This window comes from Neopelma chrysocephalum, unplaced genomic scaffold (genome assembly GCF_003984885.1).
Source record: "Neopelma chrysocephalum unplaced genomic scaffold, ASM398488v2 Primary Assembly neopelma1_69, whole genome shotgun sequence".
NCBI lineage: Eukaryota > Metazoa > Chordata > Aves > Passeriformes > Pipridae > Neopelma > Neopelma chrysocephalum.
Genome location: NW_020897729.1, coordinates 7,183,870 through 7,206,638, shown reverse-complemented (window position 1 = coordinate 7,206,638; position 22,769 = coordinate 7,183,870). Strand labels below are relative to the sequence as shown.

General features: G+C 42.9%; 1 protein-coding gene across 2 annotated transcripts; it reads right to left on the bottom strand.

Annotated features, from left to right (window-relative positions):
- Positions 1 to 6,586: 6,586 nt before the first annotated feature.
- On the bottom strand, positions 6,587 to 14,192 carry TNFSF10 (TNF superfamily member 10). 2 transcript variants are annotated; one of them, XM_027685575.1, is made up of 5 exons: positions 14,048 to 14,192; positions 10,066 to 10,218; positions 8,543 to 8,585; positions 7,734 to 7,850; positions 6,587 to 7,036 (listed from the first exon to the last, which is right to left on the bottom strand). In XM_027685575.1, the coding sequence occupies exons 1-5, from the start codon at positions 14,168 to 14,170 to the stop codon at positions 6,591 to 6,593; spliced, it is 882 nt and encodes a 293-aa protein (XP_027541376.1). In that variant the 5' UTR covers positions 14,171 to 14,192; the 3' UTR covers positions 6,587 to 6,590. The 2 variants fall into 2 exon arrangements, with proteins under 2 accessions (XP_027541376.1, XP_027541377.1); XM_027685576.1 differs by having other exon boundaries at positions 6,587 to 7,033; positions 14,048 to 14,191.
- Positions 14,193 to 22,769: the final 8,577 nt, after the last annotated feature.

The window sequence follows — 22,769 nt, the reverse complement described above, 5'->3', positions numbered from 1 at the left end:
GGTCCGCCCCCGGTGCCTGCCCCGCCCGGGCAGGTGCGGGTTCCCTCCTGGTCCCGCCTGTCGGTGCTCTCGGAGAGGCGGGACCGTCCCTTGTCCGCCGTTCTCAGGGCTCTGTCCCCGCGCACGTCCCCCCGCGCCGCTCAGCCGCGCATTTCCTCAGCCGCGCATCCCCTCACCGCACATCCCAGCGGGACCGCGGCGATGGGTGCGATCGCTGCCTCCTCGCTCCGTATCTTTGCTCTGCCCTTGGGTCTTGGCAGGAGCCCGGCGAGGCTCCAGTTCAGTGAAGCTGCAGTAGTCACCCGCTTCCATATGATTTACCTGCAATTAAATTTCGATTCAGCGTGTGGCTGCTGCCCTTTGCAGACACAGACATCAGACACACCGTGTGTTTCCCCAGCTGCAGACTCAAAGGACAATGTTGTACCCAAAAGGAAGTAAAATGGAAGCAGTACAAGGTGAGATCGGGGCAGTAAAGCGACCCCCTGCACATCTGTATAGGGTGTATCTCTCCCCCTTTCCAACCTGTCCCCACAAATTGTCAGGGAGTCTGCACTGTGGCACAATCAATTTTCACTTCTGTCTATCCACAGGGGCTGTATTCCTCACACCCCATCTCTGAGGTGGCAACCAGTGCTCTGAATCCCTGTTGGTATCTAGACTGACCACAGAATCACAGAATGGTTTGGGTTGGAAGAGACCTTAAAGCTCGTCTCGTTCCAACCCCCTGCCATGGGCAGGGACACCTTCCACTAGACCAGGTTGCTCCAAGCCCCATCCAATTCAGCCAAGAAAGAGGTTTATGGTGTTTTTCCAGGTGCACTCACACACATGTGAACACCTCCTCTAGCATTCCTAGCTGCAGAGCTTTATTTAAGGGTAGACAGATCTCAAGTGTGCTGTGACACAACACGGAGTTACTCTGCCTGTGCCTCTGCACATGCCTGTTCTCTGTAATTTGCTTTCCATAATCGTGCAAGCATTAGCCTTAGTGCCTTGTCCATAGCCTAATTTAGATGATATATTTTTGCAGTTTCACTGGAATCAGTATTCATCATTACTGCTCTTAAACTGTGAGACAGTTTTGTAGCAAGTTACTCAACGGTTGCTAAATTTTATGAGGGATGGCTACAGATTAATTGCAGTTGAAAAGGAGAAAGAGCCTAATGTACTTCTCACTTTGTCTATCCAGCTGCCTATATAGTTGTGTTATATGTTTCTGAAAAAAAAATCATGGGCTTTATGCCACCAACATACAGTTAGTTCATATTAGAATTGTGTCCCCAATCTAATTTACATGACATTGCATTATATTATGGAGATAATGAGTACCTCTGTAGTTAGGATGCCAAATACTTTGCAATGTTATAAATAATTATTTCTCTTTTTCTTTTTTTTTTTTATTTCTTTTCCCTGACCAGTGGTTTCAGCTGCAGGATGTTCATATTTGCCAGAGCAAATGGCCTGATGCTATAAATGTGACTTTTCTATATAGAGACCATCCTTCGTTCTCATGAAATGCTTCCAGTTTTTGCTGAGCTGTATCTTGTCAAAAATGGTAATTTCCTTTTTTTTTTTTTTAGGAAAATCGTTTATTCCTTATTAAAAGGAATATGAACTATGGTGCATGTGTCAAAATCGAGTTCAAAAGTGAGGTAGCACCAGGTTTGTGTACTCCAGACAACTTGAGCTTGTAATGCAATGATTTAACACTTAATTCCTGGTGTGTTGAGTGATGAGCCACTTGGATAAGACCTGGCAGTTGTGTTTTGAATCCAGCAACATCGATTTCCTTCTTTTAAGGGTATCATGAGTCAAGGGCTTCTCTGGCTGCTTTTCCTGCATGGGGACAGTAGCAAAAAAAAAATGTCATCTGAGAGAGAAGAAAAGCAGCTTTAGTTTTCTGATTCTTTATGATTTCTTTGGCAATTGCAGGCCAAATTTGGATGAAATATAAAGAACTATCATCCCACAAACTTTCCATGATAATGGATTGCTGCCTCTGCTTTGCATATGCTAAAGGACAGTGGTGCAGACAGTGGTGATAGAAGAGGTAAGAGCTGTGAGAGAAGATGGCTTTAGGCTCCCAAAAATTGTCTGCTAGCCCTCAGCTGCAAGAACATCAGTTTTACGTTGCCAGCAAGATAAGAGTGAAGTCACTGGTCTTATTGGAATGAGAGAAATGGAGAGACAGAGGTAGAAGTTAAGTACTTTTTTATTCAGTTTTATCCACTAGCTGGATGTATGAACAAACCAGATATTAAAAAAATAATTTAAAAACCCATATTATACTGGACATTTACCTTTCATGGAACCTTAAAATATTGGCATTTCTCTTCAGTAGCTTCAAAGCTGTATTGAGTACTGGAGATGAGGTAGAAGGGAGTTTCTATTTATGGAGTTTTGAGGCCTCTCTCCTATGTTCCATTCTTTCCATTACCTCCCCATCCACTAAAGTTCTAATTCTTGTTTATATCATTGTTTGTTGTCATGGAAATGTCCGAAAGCTTTGAATATAGAATGATTATGTGTTCATTGTGGAGAGAAGAAGAAACTGGAAAACAGACTCCGAGGTAGAGATTCATTTTAAAATGATGCACGTTCAACAACTCCATAGAAGAGCAAATGCAGTTTTTTTATTATATCCAGGGACAAAGGGTGTTTTGCCTGCTATTATAATTGTGTTTTAGAACAGAAGGTAGCACCTGGTGTATGCTTTCAAAGGTTACGGTTTAGCAACCATCATCTGTGAGGAGCAGTGATGAAATAGTGGTAATCCAGCTTAATAATGTAAAACCCAGAATGGGTTCAAATTACTTTACAGTTGTTTATATGGCAGTATATATCTGCAAGCAGACTTCAAAACAGTGCTGGTTTATTATCAGCAAAGCTGTGCTCTCAGGTCACTAATTCAGAGGCAGCTGTTTTAGTCTCAGTTTTTTGCTGTGCTTCAGCTCACTGTGTCACCACGTCACACCCTGGGCATTCCTGTCCCTCTTTATTAGACTCATTCACCAACTGGAGAGAGAACAGGGTCCCTTGGTGTAGTGGTTCCAACTCCCCTGCCATAGGCAGGGACACCTTCCACTAGACCAGGTTGCTCCAAGCCCTGTCCAACCTGGCCTTGGACACTTCCAGGGATGGGGCAGCCACAGCTTCTCTGGGCACCCTGTGCCAGGGCCTCCCCACACTCACAGGGCAGAGTTGCTTCCCAATCTCTAATCTAACCCTGCCCTCTGTCAGTGTGAAGCCATTCTCCCTTGTCCTGTCACTACAAGCCTTTGTCCAAAGTCCCCCTTCAGCTTTCTTGTAGCCCACCATAGGCCCTGGAAGATGCTTTCGGGTCTCCCTGAGCCTTCTCTTCTCCAGGATGAACAAATATCTTCTACTGTAGTTTGGTATGGGTGAAGATCAGGTATTTCCCTACTAAATAAGAATTTCCAGTGCTTAAATAATTGCTAAAGCCCAGAAATATGAGAAGAACCTAAAGGGAAGTGCTCAAAATTTTGTACGCTCTGGTCACAAGATCATTTTCAGGGACTTCTTCAGCACACTGCTTCCAGATGTTGTTCACTAATTGAGGTCTGGAAGCCAGTTAGATGGGATTACACAACATGGCATTGCTCAATGGTTTGCAATTTTGTCCTTTGCATTGCAACCGTTTGTGGCATTTAATGGACTATATCTGATACCAATCAATGTCAGGGAAATTATTTACGACAGGGTTGTTGTGGAAGCCATAGGATAAGAAACACCAATAATCACTGCAAGACTAAATAACTATTTAGTAAAAACATTTTATATAAAAAGCATATAGAAAAATTTACAATATTCACACATTATAGGAACCCACATCCACAAATAAAAATTTGCTACATTTGCTATTCGACATAAAATGAGATGAAAGGTATGACTCAGGATATGATAGAAACAGAACTTACTATGTTTTTCCAAACTTCTTCAGACGTGTCTTGTCTTATGTTCCCTGATAAAGACCCATCGAGATAATATCAGTCAAGCATGGTTTTGGATTATTCAGAAATGATTATCTGTATTTCCTGTTGTGTTATGCTCTGCATGTAGAGACCACGAATATGTACATTTAGGTAACAAAGGAAGGTAAAGCAAGGGAGCATTCCCCCAGTGACAACGGGCATAGTGTTAATTCAGAGTTAAGGACAGTACATGGAGCAAGAAAATCTGTTTGTAATAGTTTGTCTTAGCATCAGCTGCAGGTTTGTGGAGTCCTCTATGGATTCCTTCCAGTCCCTCTTAGCAGCCATGACTCCACATTACACAAATTGGTTCTTAGACATGAGTAGGGTTTCTGACTCTAAGCTGCCACCAGTAAATCTGAAATACTTTTTCACAGTGCAAATAAATTTTCATTCAAATGAGTTCCTAAAAAAGCATTTCTTTAAAAAAAATTAAAAATTATTAATATAGCAAATTTCTAAAAAAACACCTCAAACCTGACAACGTGGGCCAGTCCGGTGCCGAGATTGGAAGGCTCTGTCCATTTGCAAGGAGAACTTACAAAAGTCATTTCTCCAAGACAGCAGACACACAGCTACGCAGGGAATGGCTCTGTTCTCCCAGCCTTTTCTGGCAGGCAGAAAATTCCTGAATTAAATACTGAAATCAGAAAGAAAACTGCAAAAATATTTTCTGTTCTCTGTCGAAACAGATGATTTCAGAAGGAGGCAAACCAAAGTGTTTCAGTAAATGGCGAAGAATTTCACATATTTGATTACCACTGAAAACAGTGTGTGAGACACTGTTAAACCAGCAGGTAAAAGTTACAACTCTTTATTTCAGGCTTATAGTGGTGTGTTTCTTTGCCCTAACCTGTCTAAAAGAGGGTATTCCTGAAATTCTCTCTCTTGCTGCTCCAACACAGGTATTTAAGTCAACCAAAACACCTTCTTTTCTGAATGGCAAAATAAATGCAGGGGCTCGTGTCTATTAATTTCCTCTTGTTGACTGAGTAGTAAGATGAAGGAGCATCTTTACTCGTGAGGCCCATGTGCAGGGGCTGCTCAGGGATTTAATTACCAGAACGTGCAGGCGAATGTGAGGGTTCCCACGGCAACCTTGGTGCATTGAAAACAGACAACCAGACTTCCTACTGGCATCACTCTGTTGATGTAAAGTAGTATTTGCAGAACTGTCTTCCTTTTCCTCCAATTTTATTTTTTTTCACTTTCACCTTCTCTTCCCCCCTTTTTTTCTCTGAATCTGGGCAAAATGTGTTCATGGTGCAAATCGCTGTCGCTCCACTGACAATGCTGCAGATACGCTGATTACACTAGTTATGCTGTGAATCCAGCCCCTAGAACTTGAACTTTCAAATCTTCTTAATATAAAATAGTTCTTCTTGAAGAGTTAAAAAACATAGTGGCCATTTTTAAAAAAAATTATTTAACAAAACTATGAAAAAATTTTACCCATTCCTAAAAAAAAAAAAATTCAAATCAAAGCATAACAGCATTACCTAAAAAAAGCAGCATTTGTTTAAGTATGGATAGTTGTGCCTGTTTTCCTAAAAATGTTAGTCATTGGGGTGTGTTATTCTGCATTACATCCTACCAAACAAGGCCAGTACAAATAAACATGGAAGAACCACGTCATCCTTAATTTGTGGCAAATTTCTCACAGAATTCAGTATTTACAAAAAACCCACTTTTTTTTCTGGATCGAGTACTTGCTGTTAACAAGTGTAACAGCAACTATCTTACTGAACTTACTGGAAGCCTGGTGAAATGTTTGCAGCACAGTAATTAAGTAAATAGGCACTGTTATAATACATTGATCAAAACACAGATTGATTTCAAAAGCTCTTCTGTGCCATTTCAGCAGCTGTTTTTATGTACAATATCGCAAATAAGACAAGACTAATGTGTTTACTCAAGACACGATCCTAAAAAAACCACTTAAGCAAATACTTAATTTCAAGCATGTGGATACCCGTAGTCAGGCTGTTCATGTGCTTAAAATTAATTAGGAGCTCAAGTGTTTTGTAAGATGAGATGAAGATGTGCAGCTTGATTTTCTGATGCGCCTTTTAACTTCTGTAAAACTTGTATTCAAACAAAAACTTGCAGAGAAATTCCACGGGCACTTGGGAAGCAGTACATACAAAGGCTCCTTACAGGAGCTGAGATATTCAAGACAGGGTCCCAATGGAGACCACAAGTAAAATTTGATATCCAGTCTCAGCCTTGAGCAAGCGGATCCAGAACATCCACCAGCTGGAGCATCTCTGCTGGTGGTGGGCGCTTACCTGCCTGGGGTTGTGGCCAAAGGTATCATCTGTGGGGTGTGAAGCCCTCTCACATCCCCAGCCTGGTGGGGCAGTGGTGCCTGTGCCTGCACAAATCAGTGCCACCCACAGCCAGCTGCTGCTGCTCTTCCCGGCTGGTGGGGGAAGAACTCGGCACGCTCGGACCTTGCGATGAGTGAGCTGAAAAAGGGGAGTCTGCTGCTGCTGGTATTGATACAGTTTTTGCTTATTATCCCCTATTTTACAGGAATTTTAAGCTGGTCCTGAATAGGAAAATTGGGTCCTTTGGAAGCATGATTTTCATCTTTTAGCCGATCATGAAGGCTCCAAAAAAACTTGCTTCTTTCTCCATGTCAACTAAGTCGCTGTTACTGACAGAGACAAAAATCCTGTCCTCTCTTTTCAGCTGAAACACGCCACCTTGGTAGGTGGAATAAAGTCCATACTCCGCCTTTTTAGACCAGCAGCTTGTTCTTGCACTTTTCATGAGCAAAATGGGCTCAGGGTAATTGGTCAGTCTGTAAATGTATTGGACAAGCTGTTTGGGGTTCCTGATTTGTCCCAGCGAATCTGAATCCTCGTTCTCGTTTTCACGGAAGCGAAAGTAAATTTGTGAGTAGATGTAATAAAGGCCCGTCTGGGGTATCACTAACTCGCCATTTCTCAGCTCCACATTGTAAAGGAAAGAGTGGGTCTTCCTCGACGATTCCCAGTTTATTTTATGACCGAACCCTTTTCTGGGCAAGAAATCTACTTGGGGAAAAAGGAAAAAGAGAGAAATGTTAACTTAAAAACTAGATAGTGAAGCCAGGTGTGTGCTGGTTGAGGATTATAACAGAGTAAGGAAATCTGCTCTTCGCAGTGGTTCATTACATCCATTCTCACAACAAACTGACGGTCCATAAGTGAGCTCTGAGATTTATGTAAGAATTAACATGAACTGCCTTTTTTTTTTTTTAATTTTTGTGCCCCCAAATAAGAGAAAAAAATGTTATTACTTAGTGACAAAGTTGAAATAGCCATTAGTGTCTGATACCCTCTGAAGCTGCAGAAACCCTACCAAATCCTTCATTAACATGGCCTGAATGTCATCTCTCCTGTCTGTGTTGCATTTCTAATAGGTCTGTCACCATAGCAGCTGGGACTCCAACTAACAGAAGGAAGTGGAATGAAAGAGAAAAACTTAATATTAGCAAGAAGGACATTTAATTTTTTTCCCCTAATGAAGGTTCCAAAAGAAAAATTAGGGAGGCACCCAGAGGAAACGGGCTCTCTCCCTGTTGATTGAGAATCAGCAGAAAAAAACAATGTCTGGGACAAGATGACCTTTTTATGATTTGTTTCCTACACTTAACTCAATACAAGTATTAAAAAGTGTATGTAAGCATGAGGCTAGCAATGGGAGAGTAATTTCTGTGTTCTTTAAGGTGTTTTAGAGGTTTTTCCTTACAGCGTGTGAACAGGGAACTCCTCCTGTTGTTGCTGCCCGTCAGATGAGCTGCGGCCCCGTGGATGGGACCACGTGGCTGCTGCCTGTCGGTGTGTGACAGTGCCAGAGTTCTTTCAGCTGAGGGAAGGCAAGAAAAGAAACCCCACATCAAAAGCAAGAACATTAGAAGCACATCTGTCCCACATGACTTGATTTTAAGGAACAGGTATGCCATTTTTTTAACTAACTAAATCACAGTGAATGCTATATATTGGCTAATAAGGCTCAAATTCCTCTTTTGCTCTTGCTCTCCTTGAAATGTCTTTATATGCCTCTTTGTTCTTCTTTTTCTCCTTCTCCCATCTTCAAGTTATCAAGGGACAACCCATAGTACTGTATTTTAGGGTTAATTATTCCTACCTTTCACTCTGAACTTCCACTTGTATGTTTTAATGCTTTTGCCCAGCATCTTTAGAGCTGTATGAGCTTCAGCAGAGCTATCCCTTAACTGATCTCTGCATCCAGCAGCTCTGTGCTGCTTGTTCCAGGAGCTGGGATACTGGGAAGACTATTTAAATGTCCCCACAACTCCATGGGACTGAGGCCTAGAGGCTGAGTCCTTTGTATCCACCTTGGTTACCTTGCTCTAACCACTTGACCATATTTTTGGCTCCTGAAAATTTACCTTCTAGACATAAGTAATCATTTTTTAATGACTTGATGCCAGTACAAGATTTTAGTCAGTTTCTGCACTTAAAAATAATTTGAGTTGCTACACATCAGGTACCACTAGCAGCTTCTTTTTGTCACAGATAATAAAATTATTATACCGTTGATTGCAGATATGTTTTCCTCGTAGCTTTTCGACATAATCTGCCAAAACACACACAAAAAAGAAATTAGTTTATCAGCTGAAGGTGACAGGTGCAGGATAAAGACACTCTTCTTATAAGCTCATGAATAAAGTGTATTCTCGATTTGATCAACAAGCAAACTAAGCAAAGCCTATTAATTTCTTGTAATAAAGCATTTCTACATTTACATCTTTTATGTAATGAAATAAATGGGAAAACATTTACAAGAGAGCTCAGGCATAAGTCTATTGGAAAATTTGACCTCTCAAACAAGAAATACTGTACGAGCACCAACTTCCATTTGGAGAACACTTGCAGTGTGCACTTTTGTGGGGTCTTAGCTGTGAGAAATTAAATTCATTTTTAAAGCTCTGCCCATCTATCTAAGCTGTTAGGCAGCACATCTTACTTTGTGCATTCCCCTCCTTTATAACTGTTTGCTGACTGCTGAAACAAACCAGCTTGGTTACAAATGGTGGTGGAGCTGCAGCAAATGTGGTGATGGTTGGAGATTATTTACCTGGGTGACTAACACAGGCCCTGTATTGCCACTTACTGATGGGTTCTGCCCTGCCTGATTTTGTTTATCTAACTATCCTATTATTATTACTATTATCATAATTATAATTGCAGTAATTTATTATCTCTGGCACCCAGGCTACCTTTTTTTTTTAAGCAATCAGGGAGCTAGTAGGTATATTAGATGTGTAAATGTCCACCAAATAAAACATTTTCTCTATGAAGAAGTTTAGGGACTTCACTGGCAGAACTTCCACCAAAGGAGCCAAGAACTCTGAACACAAACAGATCAGTTTTGGGCTGCAAGATTTGCCAGGTAAGTTTCAGCCAGAAGTGAAATTTTATGGATGAGCTTTATGTGCTGGAGATGGGATTTTGAAAACCATTCCAGAAGATTTTAGCCTTTCTGATTTTTACAGCCAGAATGATTTTCTTCTCTGTAGCCAAAAATTCTACATATTGTGTGCAAGTCATGCAGGAGATGCTCTCTGAATGCTGTGCTGGGAAGGTGCTGTGCCTGATGCTGTTGTGCTCACTTGCTCTTTCCCACTACATTACACAACTCATGACTAGACCATTCCTCAGGCACCTCTGTACCTCCCCCTGTGTTACATTTAATCTCATTTTCTCATCCCAATCTCCCTGTGTTTCCAAAAGGGCAGTGACAGCTCTGCTAGAATCATGATCTGTATGGTCAGGTTGAAAGCAAACTCAAGTCAAACACTTCCACCCTAATGTATTTCAGACAAGCCCATCTATCGCTGAAATCTGCTTAGTAAAAGCTGACTGTCTTTGCTTTATTATTTACTGAATGTAGTGAAACCACTGTTATGGGGTTTTTTTGTCTTCAGTGCAAGTGCTTTGCAGCTGAAGCTGTGGTCTGACTATTGCTTTGCAATAAAACAATCTGAGAGCCTCCTGTATTCTGCTATTAGGATTCTTTCAACTGTAATATCATCAAGCACAGTGTTCCCAAATACCTTTTTAATTAACTTTCCCAGGTGCCACTTCACTTGCCAGCAGGGATCAGCTTCTCTGTCTTCGCCTTCAATTTCATCCAAGTTTTGGATGGAATTTCCGATTTCCTCCCCGGTGAGACAAGCGATGCCGCTCTTGGAGTACGTGTCCTGGAGCTGCAGCAGAAGGGAAAGCCAGGATTTTTCACCCATGATGTGTCTGCAGATGTTCAGCTGTGGTATGTCACTATATTCACTATGCTTAGGAAGACACTTCCCTTTCTTTAAAGCATTTCCTAGTATGGTGCAAGTAGAACTATATAAACAACATGAGTAATTCATCCTGATTTGACATATTTAACTATGATGGCATAACATAAGCATATTTTTGTATATTAGGTATCTCCATGGGCATAAACTTGATATCCAGTACTCAATTAAACAGGCTTTGTGAAAATTCAATACCCAAATCCCTAACATTGTGAACTCTTTAGTTGCTCTAGTTCTGTATTAAAAACATTTTTTTTTGCACAAGGGATTTTTTTTCCCGCAAATTATTGAGGATGAAATCAAATACCAGACCTTAAAGGTATTTTCAATGCTGTCTTTTCAGCCAATGCCATTTATAATCCAGACCTTTGCTATTATATATCCATATCAAATCCTCCCCATATCCAGTCTGGGGTCTCTCCATAACTGCACTTGTCCTAATAGTCCAGGACAAAGTCCAGACAACTGAAATGACATTTGAGTCCAAATATAATTATAATGCTGGACACTCATGACATGGACCCATGTCTATATTGTCTAGTCATAGAGAAAACACGTTTATTTTCTGATAAAGAGAAATGAGTTTTTAACAGATTGGCAAAACTCTGCTTGGCTCCAAGGGGATCTGACTGGGAGAGCTGATACCCTAGTGGAAAGCTCTTCCCAAGCTCCCTGCGGATGCGACACACAGGACTCCAGCTGGCGCTGTTGGTTAATGTGGGAGCACAGAACCTGCGCTGGCTCCAGCATCCAGCCCCTGTTTCCCTGGAACTGGGCTCCTGCTGCATCAGCTAAGGACTGGTCAGGCTTCTTGAGCCAGCAAAGCACTACGGGGACTTTGGGAGAAACAGCAACAAACATGCAGAGCATTCAGCTGGAATTCTGGTCTGCTAGATGCATTTAAATTTCACTTTTGTTGTGTTAAAGAAGCCTGGTTTGGTTTGCTAAACAGATACATTTATTCTACAAGTTTCAGTTGTCCTTGAGACGGGGTATTGAAAGAAACAGATCTGAGTCACCTCCTCCTTCATACTCCACGCTTTTCCTGGCTGTTAGAAAACAAGGCATTTAGGAAGAGATTTTTCCCACTCCAGGAGGAGGAAGAGGAGAATTCACCTCCTTAAAGTCCCACTTTCAGTTTGCAGCAGCAGACTCCACTGAGCTTTAGCCTGTACTTGTATTTTGTAGGCAGCAGAAGGAAAAGGGGCCACCACTATGAGTGTTTGTGAAGGTTTCTGTGTCTTTGCCAAGGAGTATGGACGTTCTTAAATCAGGTTTCAAGATCTGAAAACCATTAATTTTATGTGCTCGTTAAGGTAAAGCTGCACTTAAAACTAAGGGCTCTGACAGATTTAACTATACAAGCTTCTATAACATAGTAGTTTGATGAGTACTTAAAAAAAGCAAAACGTAAGCAGTTGTGAAGTTTCTGTTTATTCTCTTGGCAGATCTGTTACAGCCCAGCTCTCGGCTTTGCCCTTCCATCTGGAAGCAAACAGTCCTGTGCTTCTGCCTCCTCCTTACCTGCTCACTTTTCCCCAAAACAACTTCACTATCCTGGCAGTGGAACAGTATCTTGCATGCAGTTTGAAATCCTCGTGGAATGCAACCTTGCAGCAGCACATTATTATTTCTGTTGTAAGACTTACTCAAATGAGGTTTAACTGTAGTACTGAAGCCTGTGAGAACTCAAGTCCTGCAGGAATCCTGTAAAGCCTCTCCTATGCTAGGAGTGGTTGGTAGACTGTTTTCGAAATAGAAGGAAGCCTGAGGATATTGTCCTTGCAGCCCTATATCCTGAAGCATAGTGAACTTTATTGTCTCAGCACTTCCTCCTAAAGCAAAACTGTTAAACAAATGGTCATACTCCTAGACCTACTCAGGCCACTACAGCTGTAGAGGAAAAACCCTCCTAGTTATTCAGCATGCTTTTTGCAAAGCTAGAAATTTCTGCAGTCTGTGCTGCCACAGTAATTTTGTGAAGGTGTAGCAATGCAGGTATTGTGAACAACAAAGGGAAGAAAAATGGGCAGACCGAAATCACAGCTTATCTTTTGAGATTTATTCCACGAGCACCACGTGGATGTGGGGTAGCAGACTGTGCTTACAGATAAGCTTTTTCCTTGTTTATTGTGCACCAAATGGCACATGCAGGAATGTGTGCTTAAGGTACCCCCTCCAGAGGCAGCAACCTTAGCTTTTAGTCCAGCAGAACTTTAGTGTGGACAGATTTAGCCCTGCACCCCAAATGCAGGCTTGTTATTCTTCAGAAGCACTGAGTTGTATTTTGGGCAAGTACCACAAGATGTGGTTGTGTCTCAGGTGTACATGTCTGAATAAAAGGAAAGGAAAGATAAGTGTGGTTACTAATTACTTAGATTAGCAAGCTTGTGAGCAAAGGACTCTGAACTGTATGCATGAAGGAATGAGGATACTTTTATATATTTTTCTTCATTAGCAGCATCATGTAGCCTGATTTCATAAAGTCAACACATTTCTGTGACTCCCCCATTTGACCAAACATGGGACAGTCACAGCAGTGAAATCTGTTTTATACATTTCCAAAGTATGAACACTGACTCATATGTACAATACTGCAAACCCTTTGCCTCACAGAGAACTCTGACATCTCAGAAGACTCTGTGTATTAAATTTGATGTGGAACAAATGCATGCATACCATACATTATTAATAATCATGTAATTATGCATTATTGAATGCACAGTAACTTACATTTCTGCAATACTTTCTGAAGTTGCATATGTACAGAACTGCTTACCTGCAGTTAGTTTTACCTTTGTGCCAGGAAGAGCAACATACTGATACAACTTACAGCAGGGCAGTAAATTTTGGGTAAGACACTAATGGAAATCCCGAGTACTAGTGGGTCCATGGAAAGAAGGGCCACACATATAAAGGCTCCTGGGACTATCAACTAAATGTAACTTTCTTGTTAAATGAGTGTAAGTGGTCTTTTGCAAGAAGAGTTAAGCAGCCAGAAGGAGAAAGAGCTAAGCAGCAGGGAGAGGAAAGAGTTAAGCAGCCGCTAGGAGGCCTGAGGGGTGGCTGCAAGAAGACCAAAACATCTAGACTATACAATTACTATTTTACAAGTTATTCTGGGGAATTCAGTGGTGTTTGCTGTCTGGTGCAGTTCCTTTGGCATTAGTCACTCCTTAGAACTATGTATTGTCCTACAGGATACGTCTAAAAGGCACCTCAGCTTTCCTCAGTCCTTTCCCCCGGTGCCCGTCCGACTGTCCAGCCCTCCCAGCGCTCCTGGCGCTCCTGCAGCGCCGGCGGGCAGCGCAAAACGATGAGACGGCGAATTTGCGCGCTAATGAAAAACACATTTGCCTCTTCGCTGAAAAAATGCATAACTTTGTTGTTTGTTGATTTGCTTTTTTTTTTTTTAAGGCAAGAAAACTTTGCAGCCGTTGTTGCTTTGAACTCCCTTCCCCGCGCACACCCACGGCGAGTCCAGACAAAGGAACGGGCGCGGGGAGCGGAGCTCTTTATCTGCGGGGAGCGGGGTGGGGGATAAACCCCGGCCCAGGGGGGGCTCAGCCCCGGCCCAGGGGGGGCTCAGGCCACGGGGGGCTCAGCCCCCGGCCGCGGATGCCGCTCGCATCGCCCACCGCCCACGCGAGCCCGCGGCCCCCCGGGGGTCGGTCCGTCCTGCGGGGACAGAAGGCGGAGCGCGGGGTCCCCCCCGCCGCCGTCCCCCCGCACCGACCTGTTTGAGCTCGCTGGTGAAGTAGAGGAAGGTGACGGCCACGCAGACGGACTGCAGGAGCACGGCGGCCACCACCACGGCCCCGCAGGTCTGCGCGGGGCTGGGCCCGCCCGGCGCCAGCATCGCGGGGCTCGCTCGGGACGGGGGAGCGGGGCCGGGCCGGGCTGGGGGCTCGAGGCTCACGCCGCTGTCCCGGGATGGAGTGCAGCCCCCGGCAGTGCCCGGTGCTCATCCCGCCCCGCCGGGGGATGGACGGGGCGGAGCGGGGCGGGCGGGACCCTCCCTCCCATCCCCGGCTTCCCTCCGCCCCGCCGGGACGGGCGGGTGCGGGCGCTTCTCTGTCGCCCCGAAGTGCGGGGTCATTGCTAAGATGTGGGAGGGTCATTGCAGAGCCGTCGCGCTGCAGAGCATTTCTGAGCGCTCACCACCAGGGAATGATGGAAACCGGATTTTTTTTGAGACATTAAGGCTCTTGGTTAAGAGCACAGAGAGGCCCAGAGTTTCCCCACTCCAAGCTGTGTTATGGGATCATCGAATCACAGATTGGTTTGGGTTGGAAGGGACTTTAAAGGTCATCTCGTTCCAACCCTCCGTGCCATGGGCAGGGACCCCTTCTGCTACCCCAGGTTGCTCCAAGCCCCATCCAACCTGGCCTTGAACACTTCCAGAGATGGGGCAGCCACAGCTTCGCTGGGCAACCTGTGCCAGGGCCTCATCACCCTAATTGTAAAAAACTTCTCCTCATTGTAAATAACTTTCTTATATCTAACCTTAATCGACTGCTTCAGTTTAAAATCATTATCCCTTGCCCTATGGCAACAGGGCCTGCTAAAAAGTCTGTCCCCATATTTGTTATAAACCGCCCTCAAGTTCTGAAAGGCTACATTCAGGTCTCCTTCAGAACCTTCTCCAGCTGAACAACCCCACTTCTCTCAGCCTTTCTCCATAGAAGAGGTGCTCCGGTCCTTTGAGCATCTTCTGGACTTGCTCCTTGTCCTTTGTGTGCTGTCCTTATCCATGTCCTGTCCTTTGCAACTTCTCCTGTGGAGCTGGTACATCACAGAAAGGTGCCTGGGAGCTGATAACCTGTAATGGTGAGCCAATAACCTGTACCTGTGCCACGAGCTCCAGCCCATCGCTTCTGCTCCCCAGTCATGACATGCCTGATGTCACAGAACATGGATGCCAGGTACATTTTGGACTTTCTTTATCTGAAGGCACTTTGGGGTTTGGTTGGTTTTTCAAACCTCTAAGACTTCTTCTTGCAAGCTTTTCTCCAAACTGTTATACCCAGATAGCAGTTTTGCAAAGGCAGGTCCATGCTTTAGAGTGTGTCCTCTGACTTTCAATGAGGTTTTGACACCTTCACCTCACACAGACTGGATTATAAGCAACTCCATAATTATCTGCTGATGCTTTTAAATCAGCACAGGTAGCACCAGTATGGTCTGCTGACAGTGCAGCCATGGAAAACTGGGATCCAAGTGCAGAGATTTGAGTTAGTTCACTTTCATGATGTTGCTGCAGGACAGGATGAAATCTTGACTCCTGCTCAACATCCAAACCCGACTGCCAGGATGCAGGTGGGAGTTGTCAGTATAATTACAGGGAAAAATTAAAATCAAGATCTCTTCATCTCTCCTGACTATTGAGATCATCTTTAGAAGGCGTAACTGCATTCTAGTCAACCATTTACAGGAAAATTAATAGTTTTTTCTTCCATCATAGTGTAGCAAAATAATCCCTGAATCCCTGTTCAACGTGGCAGCAGGCAGTTTATTTTTCTGGCTCTTTGAGGCAGTCGATCTGTGTGCCAAAACAGTTCAGATCTGTGTGATTCCAATGCTTATGTCAGACGGAGAAGATTAACGTTTTCTCAAAAGTGAGCTCATGATCCCCTCCTATGACTTCTCAGCAAAGTCAGCGTGACATTTTGGGTTCCTTCTGCTTCACAGTATCACGGCCCCTTTCTGAGCAGGGCTCTGTTCACTCTTACTTAATGCAAAGTAGGTCTCTGCATCAGCTCCAGAACAGGAGTCTCTTACAGATTTTTAGCACATGCACAAACAGAATCTTACCAAAAAAACCCAAAAAGCAAAAAAAAAAAACCCCAAGCAAAAACCAACACCCTGCCTCTTACTTTGTTTATCATGGTTCATAAATTTCTAAGAAAGAAATTTCATCTGAGGGAGCCATGCAAAGAGTTAATTAAAAGGCGGCAAACTAACTTGACTGAAGACTCCTGCTGCTGAAGCAAGTTTGTGCAGATATTCTTTCTAGATGTTTAGGGAAGTCCTACCTCATTTGAAGGAGAATAGAAACAAAAGTGAAAGGGAGTTAGGGCACTACTGAGCACTCTTGTTGCTCACAGTTAGGGGTTGGTCTTTATTCTGTGTTTTTCCAACCTCTTCGTGAATTTGTCCCCACCCTACAATTTGTAACAGAACTATTTTGTGGGTAAACGTACCAATTCTTGAATGGTTTTTTCAAGAGCCATATACTCTGCTTGGAGCTCCCTACCAGACATGGTCTGTGTTCCCCCAGCCCATCATTTTAAATCCTCCACAGATGTTTCTCATGTCTCTGATTTAATACTTGGTGTGTTAATGCCAGTATTGTAAGGCAAAATTAATGAAGTGTGATTTGAAAAGAACAATGTTATAAAGAACAAAACACACTTAAATTCATCTCTTCAAAAAGTATTGCTTTACTATCTTTCTGAAGTTTTAAGATCTGAAAATTTTATTGCACAATTATAAAATATTTATGGGTTTTCACACTGACACAGACTCTGAGAGTAAATATCCAAACATTTCCCCCATTGAATGCACTTGAAAATCTTTGTTACTGTCAATGCTCACTTTTCCACAATCAATTTTTGTCTCTAGCAAGTGTAAACTTATACTGAAAATAATATGTTCTAAAGTTTCAAGAGTTTAAAATTAGTGCTGTGATGAAATTTTACTGCAGTAAAGCTGGGATTATGACACCAGTGGGAAGGAATGGTGTTAGTGCGTGTTTAAACAGAACCAAGTCCTGGATGTTTGTGTAGTGCTAGACCAAGGCAGCTCCCCACAAAAACCTCTCATTCTTACTGGCTCCTTCATCCTATTATAGCTTACTCAGTGAACCATTTAATTGGAGATAAACCTTAATCTGTCCTGTGGATTTAGGATGTGTCACTTGGCATGACAAGGAAACGCCTGGCAGGGGACCCGCCACACTTGTCCCCCAGCAGTGTGACTAGTTAGGAATCTGTAATGGCTCTGAAAATGTGTAAGAATGAAGGGAAGAGTGTCTTGTTAAGGTTTTTAGTTCTAATTCCTTACCTATTGCAGTGATGTGGGAGATGAAGATGATTTCAGAGGAGGACAGGGGTTGACACGTGTTTTTGTATGTCCTTCTCCTGGTGACTCACATGGCTTTTGTTACCACTGCCATCACTCCCTGCCAGCACTGGCACTGCAGGGCTGGGCTTGTTTTCCATGTAAGAGAAAGCAGAATTGACTTTCTGGTAAGCAGCAGTTCTCAAGATAGATTTCTCTGCTGAGTAGCAAAGGTCATGTTTTTCATCACAGGTATCATGGCATGTAATTGCAGAGGTGTAATTGTGCAGAGGGCATGTAGCTGTTCCAGAGAGGAGAGCAGCCCTGTGGCTGTGCTTTCCAGGTGTAGTTTTCCACCCTCTTGGAGCATGGCTCTGACTGAGCTTTTTGTCACCAAAGATGCTATGATCACTTAAATGTTCCTTCACAATCTAACACCTGTCTTAGGTACCAGACTCCCACTAGAAGACACTTGAATGCTGTTGGTTTGGGCTTTGCTACTCCAGCTGATTAATTGACTGGGAGAGCACAGTAAGCGATTGCTGTGTCCTCTCCCCTTCCTGAAGGGAAAGGGAAGTCCCTGCCCACCTCTGCAGCCTCCCAGTAAATCTGTGGGACACTGCCATTCTCTGCTTCAGGAGGTGGGTCATGAACAGCCTCATCCTGCCAAGCCTCCCGAGGCACAAGAAGCCTCCACCCAGCACAGAGTTAACTTTGCACTGTGGTCCTCATCCCTGCACATGTGCTGGACAGATCACATTTTGGCTGCTAGGGATTGTTCATTCCTTTGTGGTCCATGGGCCAGATTCTGACGTTATGTTTTGCTGTCAGTTGCAACCATCTCGTATCCATGAGTTTGTTGTGATTTATGCTGTCATGGGATCAGGATGAGGATCTATTTGTCAGTGCAATACCCTTTTGGCCTATGGTGTTACATAAACAACAGCAACGGTCTGCCTGGCCCAAGACACACCTATGAAATAATTTATTCAGACCTAATGCCCGAAATTCAAGCAGTGGATTTGATAAATAGAGCTGGGAATATATATGCCTGTGCATGCCACACTCATGTCCAATAATGCTGTAGCAATAGCGCTCCAGATCTAACTTTGGATCTCTCATTTTTACTAAAAAAGTGCTTAACAATTTGCCTGTTAATATGGCTCTTGTATGATTGATGAAGTGCTGCATATTTCAGTCTACATACTAATTATTTTAAGAGACAAAGGTTTTTCTGCTGTTTCTTTTATGCTTATTGAAAGACTTCATGGCAGTAGCTAGAAAGACTCATCTGCTTGGTCTTTCATGCTGTGTGATTAGTATAAAAAACAGGGAATAACAAGAAGAGAATATGGCCACAGATATTGTAGCTATTTAGCCCTGAGTGAGGGACATGAGAGGACTTTCTGGGAGTGGGGTGTAACGACTGTCACTCAGGAAACACTCTTAAATCCTTCAGTTTGGTGGTACCTGCACCATCTTGAATGTGTTTCTTTTCAGATTAACAGCTGGGAATTCAGGGGGGGGTCTGAGAGAGCTCAGGGAGTAGCCAGGTTAGTCAGGGTTAGCCACACTGTCCAGAGGTTAGTAAGCAAGAAACATGTGAGAGTAAAGTCCATGCAGGACTGGAAGAACTTGAATTACTTATGCAGATTGCTGGGTTATCAGTTAGTTGAAGCAAAGCTGAAAGGAAACCTTGGCGAATATGTGAGTCATATCACGGTGGTAATCAAAAATACACGTGCTTTATGTTATAGAAGGTATTGCATGAATGTCATGCAAACGTTATATAGTGTATATTGTATATTGCATATTGTCAATTTTGTGTATCTGGGTCTTTGGTGGCCAGTTTGTATTTTCAGTGACAACTAACTGCAAAGGCATTTATTTGCCTTATGTCCTGCAAAATGGGTCATTATAGAGCAGGCAGCAGAAATTCCCCATACCTGCTGCCAAAGAGAGTATTAAGACAGCTCTGTGGGCAGATTGCCACAAGAACAGAGTCTGAATAGATCTGGTATTGATTATAGAGGGCAAATTTTGCCAGGTGCAAGATGTTTCCTTGGGCCTGTACAACACTGAAACTCGGTAAACAGAAAGGGTCCAAGGAAGAATAGAAAGTGAAGCAGTCTCTCGGGTCAATGTGTTTTAGTTTCATCATTCCTACTCGAAAGTTGTGTAATATTTAACTGAAAAAAATATTTATAACTGTTACAATATTTAACTAAAAGCAAACTGCAGTGTGCTTCATCGAGCTACAGTATATTTACTCTTGGGGCTAAGGTTTTTGCTTTTCCTCACTCAAATTTTCAAGTTAAACTCAAGCTGACATCGATTTGCAAAACAAGTACTTGAGTGTCTGGGAATAAAACTCATAACAAACACTTCCCTGGCTTCTTCAAAGCAGGATTTCCTTATTTACTTGGGAAGGAAGCTGGAAAAGATTTCTGACAATAAATAGATAATGCAAAAAATCTTAAAGTGGAAAACATAGCATTTTTTAAAAAAACCCCACAGTGGTTTAGAGCTACTTATTGCTACACACAACCAAATTGCTTGTTCTGGGCAACCTACAGAACTTGTGTTTTCCCATTGACTTTAGCTAGCCCTGAGATGTAAGTTAATACTGGAGTACTCCACCAAACAAACCCTGCAGACGTTTTCATATCTTAGCAAGCAAAACATTCCCAACCTGTGCTTTCAGCTTTGTTTGGTCGTTACTCTTATTTGTCTGAACACCACAACAGTATCAGCAGATTAACTACTGTTCTGGTTACACAGAATTGTTATGTGATTTATTAACCAGAAAGGCAATTCAGGGAATGCAAATAAAGGCCGTCTGAAACAAAATGTAAGATGTCAGCACTTAGAAGGATTCAGATTGCACAGAGGTGCTTTGAGCCCATCAAAGCCTCATCTTTCCTTGTTCCAGCTGTCTCCTCAGACCAGAGTGTACAGGATTCAGGAACCCCTGCCATTTCAGGTGGAGCTTCCAAGAGGATTTTTAAGGTTGTTGGGTCTTTCTACAGCTGAAAATACAAGCCCCTCAAATTCTGCTCTTTCCTTAGTGTAGGCACCATTTCTGATTTGGGAAAAGGAGAGATGACCAGGCCATTCCATGGGAGGGAGAGGCTGTGAGAGGTAGCAGGTAGGGTGTGCACAAGGGCCCTAAAGTGGGTAGGGTCTGGAGGCCACCAAGCAAAGACAGATCACAGAAGAAGGTTAATCCCGCTACTTTTTAAAAGGTTTGTGTTGATTCTGTGTGTTCTGGGAGCTGTTTCACAGCAGTGACACCAAACCATTGCAGGGGCACAGCTAAAAGCATGGCAAACTGCATAAGGGCTGCAAAGAATGGGAGGAAACACTTAAAACAGTTTTTGTGCCAAAGAAAGCATCCATATGATAACATCATCTTGATATAGTTGACCTTTTTAAAGGCCCACCTCCTTTATAAAGATTTGTAGATGTAATATGGAAAGGAAAAGATTAATTTTTCAGATTTTACAGTGAAGGAGGAAAGACTGGAAGTAGAGCAAAGATATGTCCTGAGGTTCAAACATAACACCAGATATCAAAGGAATCCAGAATTGCCTGTGAAATATTTTGCAATAGTAAAACCATTTCAAAAATTTTGCTGATGAGTGTTGGAAACTTGTGTTGGCAGAATCAGTGGATAAGATTGCCGTGGAGAGGGCTGGGGAGGAGGATGTTTGTGTCCTTATTAAAGATACATAGACATACATAGATAGATGTGGTGAAGCACAGCTTGAAGTCTATGTTGCATGCCAATATTACCTGACTGGGTAAAATTTTGCACTCCTTTAGTCTTCTGCATAATTTTGGTTTGTGGGCATATAGTGGTTAAGCTGGTTAAGGATTTGTGTGGTTTGAGATGAGAAAAAATTGGAAACATTGCAACAGAATGTTTACAATAAAAAAAAAAATGCAAAAGTAATTTCTTTATAACTAGGAAGGATTATCAACAAAAGGCACTTGAAAAATAACTGATAACTGCAATCAGCCACTAAAATAGTTCTTCAGAACAGCTGGATTATAAAACTACCTCCATGACTGACAATTAAAGCAATTACCAGGGGGCTTGCCTTGGCTAAAAATAATATGTCCTTTTCTATGACTTTTGGAGGCAGGTGAACTTGATTTCCTTATTTTCTGTAAGGCCCCAGTCCAGTAATATATTTGAGACAAATAGGTCCTTAATCACTTTAGAAGAAATATCTTTCCATAGGAGCTCACCTGGCTGCAGAGAGCCATTCCCAGCACAGAGTTGCAGTGTCAGACAGCAGCACTGAAGCAGAGTGGCCAGATGCTAAAGATTGACTCGAGGGCCTAATTTAAGAAAAATGGGACTTAATGTTGCAGATGCAATTTAGTGAAATAAAAACACCAGGAGATGATGATATGGCATGACAAAAATAACTGCTCCCCCTCAACCAACTGCTGTTGGTGTCAGTGGTAGGAGCAGGATGTGATAATTGGATAGGATATGATACTCATCTATCCACACAAAACAGAAATGGTGAATGATGATTATAAGACAGGCAGCGAGGTGTTAGATGTGTTCACTTCTTCTCAAAGGAAAAAGGCTCTGCTTCTGACTTCTTCCCTTCTTGTTCCAGGCTCCATGATCTTGCAGTTTACCTTGGCTCTGATGCTCATCAGAGCCACTACAGCTCATTAATGCAGCAAAATGTCAGATAGTTCTCATCTGGGCTAGCAAGGACTGGCTCAGTAAAGAGCCCAGAAAGTCCAGGGCAGTGCAAGGAGAAATGGGAGCCAGTGCCAGGGTGAGGAGGACCCTTTCCTGGCCATGAGAAGAGCTCAGCTGCCCATCCAGCATCAGCCTTTGCCACGCTCCATCACAGTTTGCTCACACTTTGCCACTACAGTGTGGTTTTGTCAGTGCAGAGGTTGGATTAGGCTCATCTCCAGGCTCTGGTTTCTTTTAAGTTGATAGGTTAGAAAAAAAAAAAAGAAGTCTCAGTGAATGACTTTCTAGTCACCCCTGCTTTGTATTTACATTGAATACTTTCAGGCTGTTGAAACTCTCCTGTCAAAGAGATTAGTGAGAAAGATCTTACCTGTTGTGTAACACTCATTTTGGAAAAGTACCGCTATTTATGAGAAAAACAATACTTATTTCCTCGAGTGAGATTTTCGTTGGTTTTACTTTCAATTTCTTTGTTACCAGCAGTTTCATGTTCAGCTTCAGGATTCTCTGAAGGAAGTTGCAGACAAAGCCTCAGTTGAACCCACTTTCTGTTTCTACAACCCTCTACATTTTGAGGTGCTTTCCATGGAGAGTATGTCCATGCCATGGTGCCTCTGGGAGGTCTCACCTAGGGCCAGGTGAGGGGTTGGTCAGACAAAGCTTGGGA

Bases quoted from the DNA above. Each gene is read 5' to 3' on its own strand.
- TNFSF10 (XM_027685575.1), bottom strand. From the start codon at position 14,170: ATGCTGGCGCCGGGCGGGCCCAGCCCCGCGCAGACCTGCGGGGCCGTG. The intron at 7,851-8,542 runs GTATAATAATTT...GCCTTCCCTCAG, and splicing joins AAACATATCTGCAATCAACG to CTGAAAGAACTCTGGCACTG. The intron at 7,037-7,733 runs GTAAGGAAAAAC...TTTTTCCCCAAG, and splicing joins GAGTTCCCTGTTCACACGCT to TAGATTTCTTGCCCAGAAAA.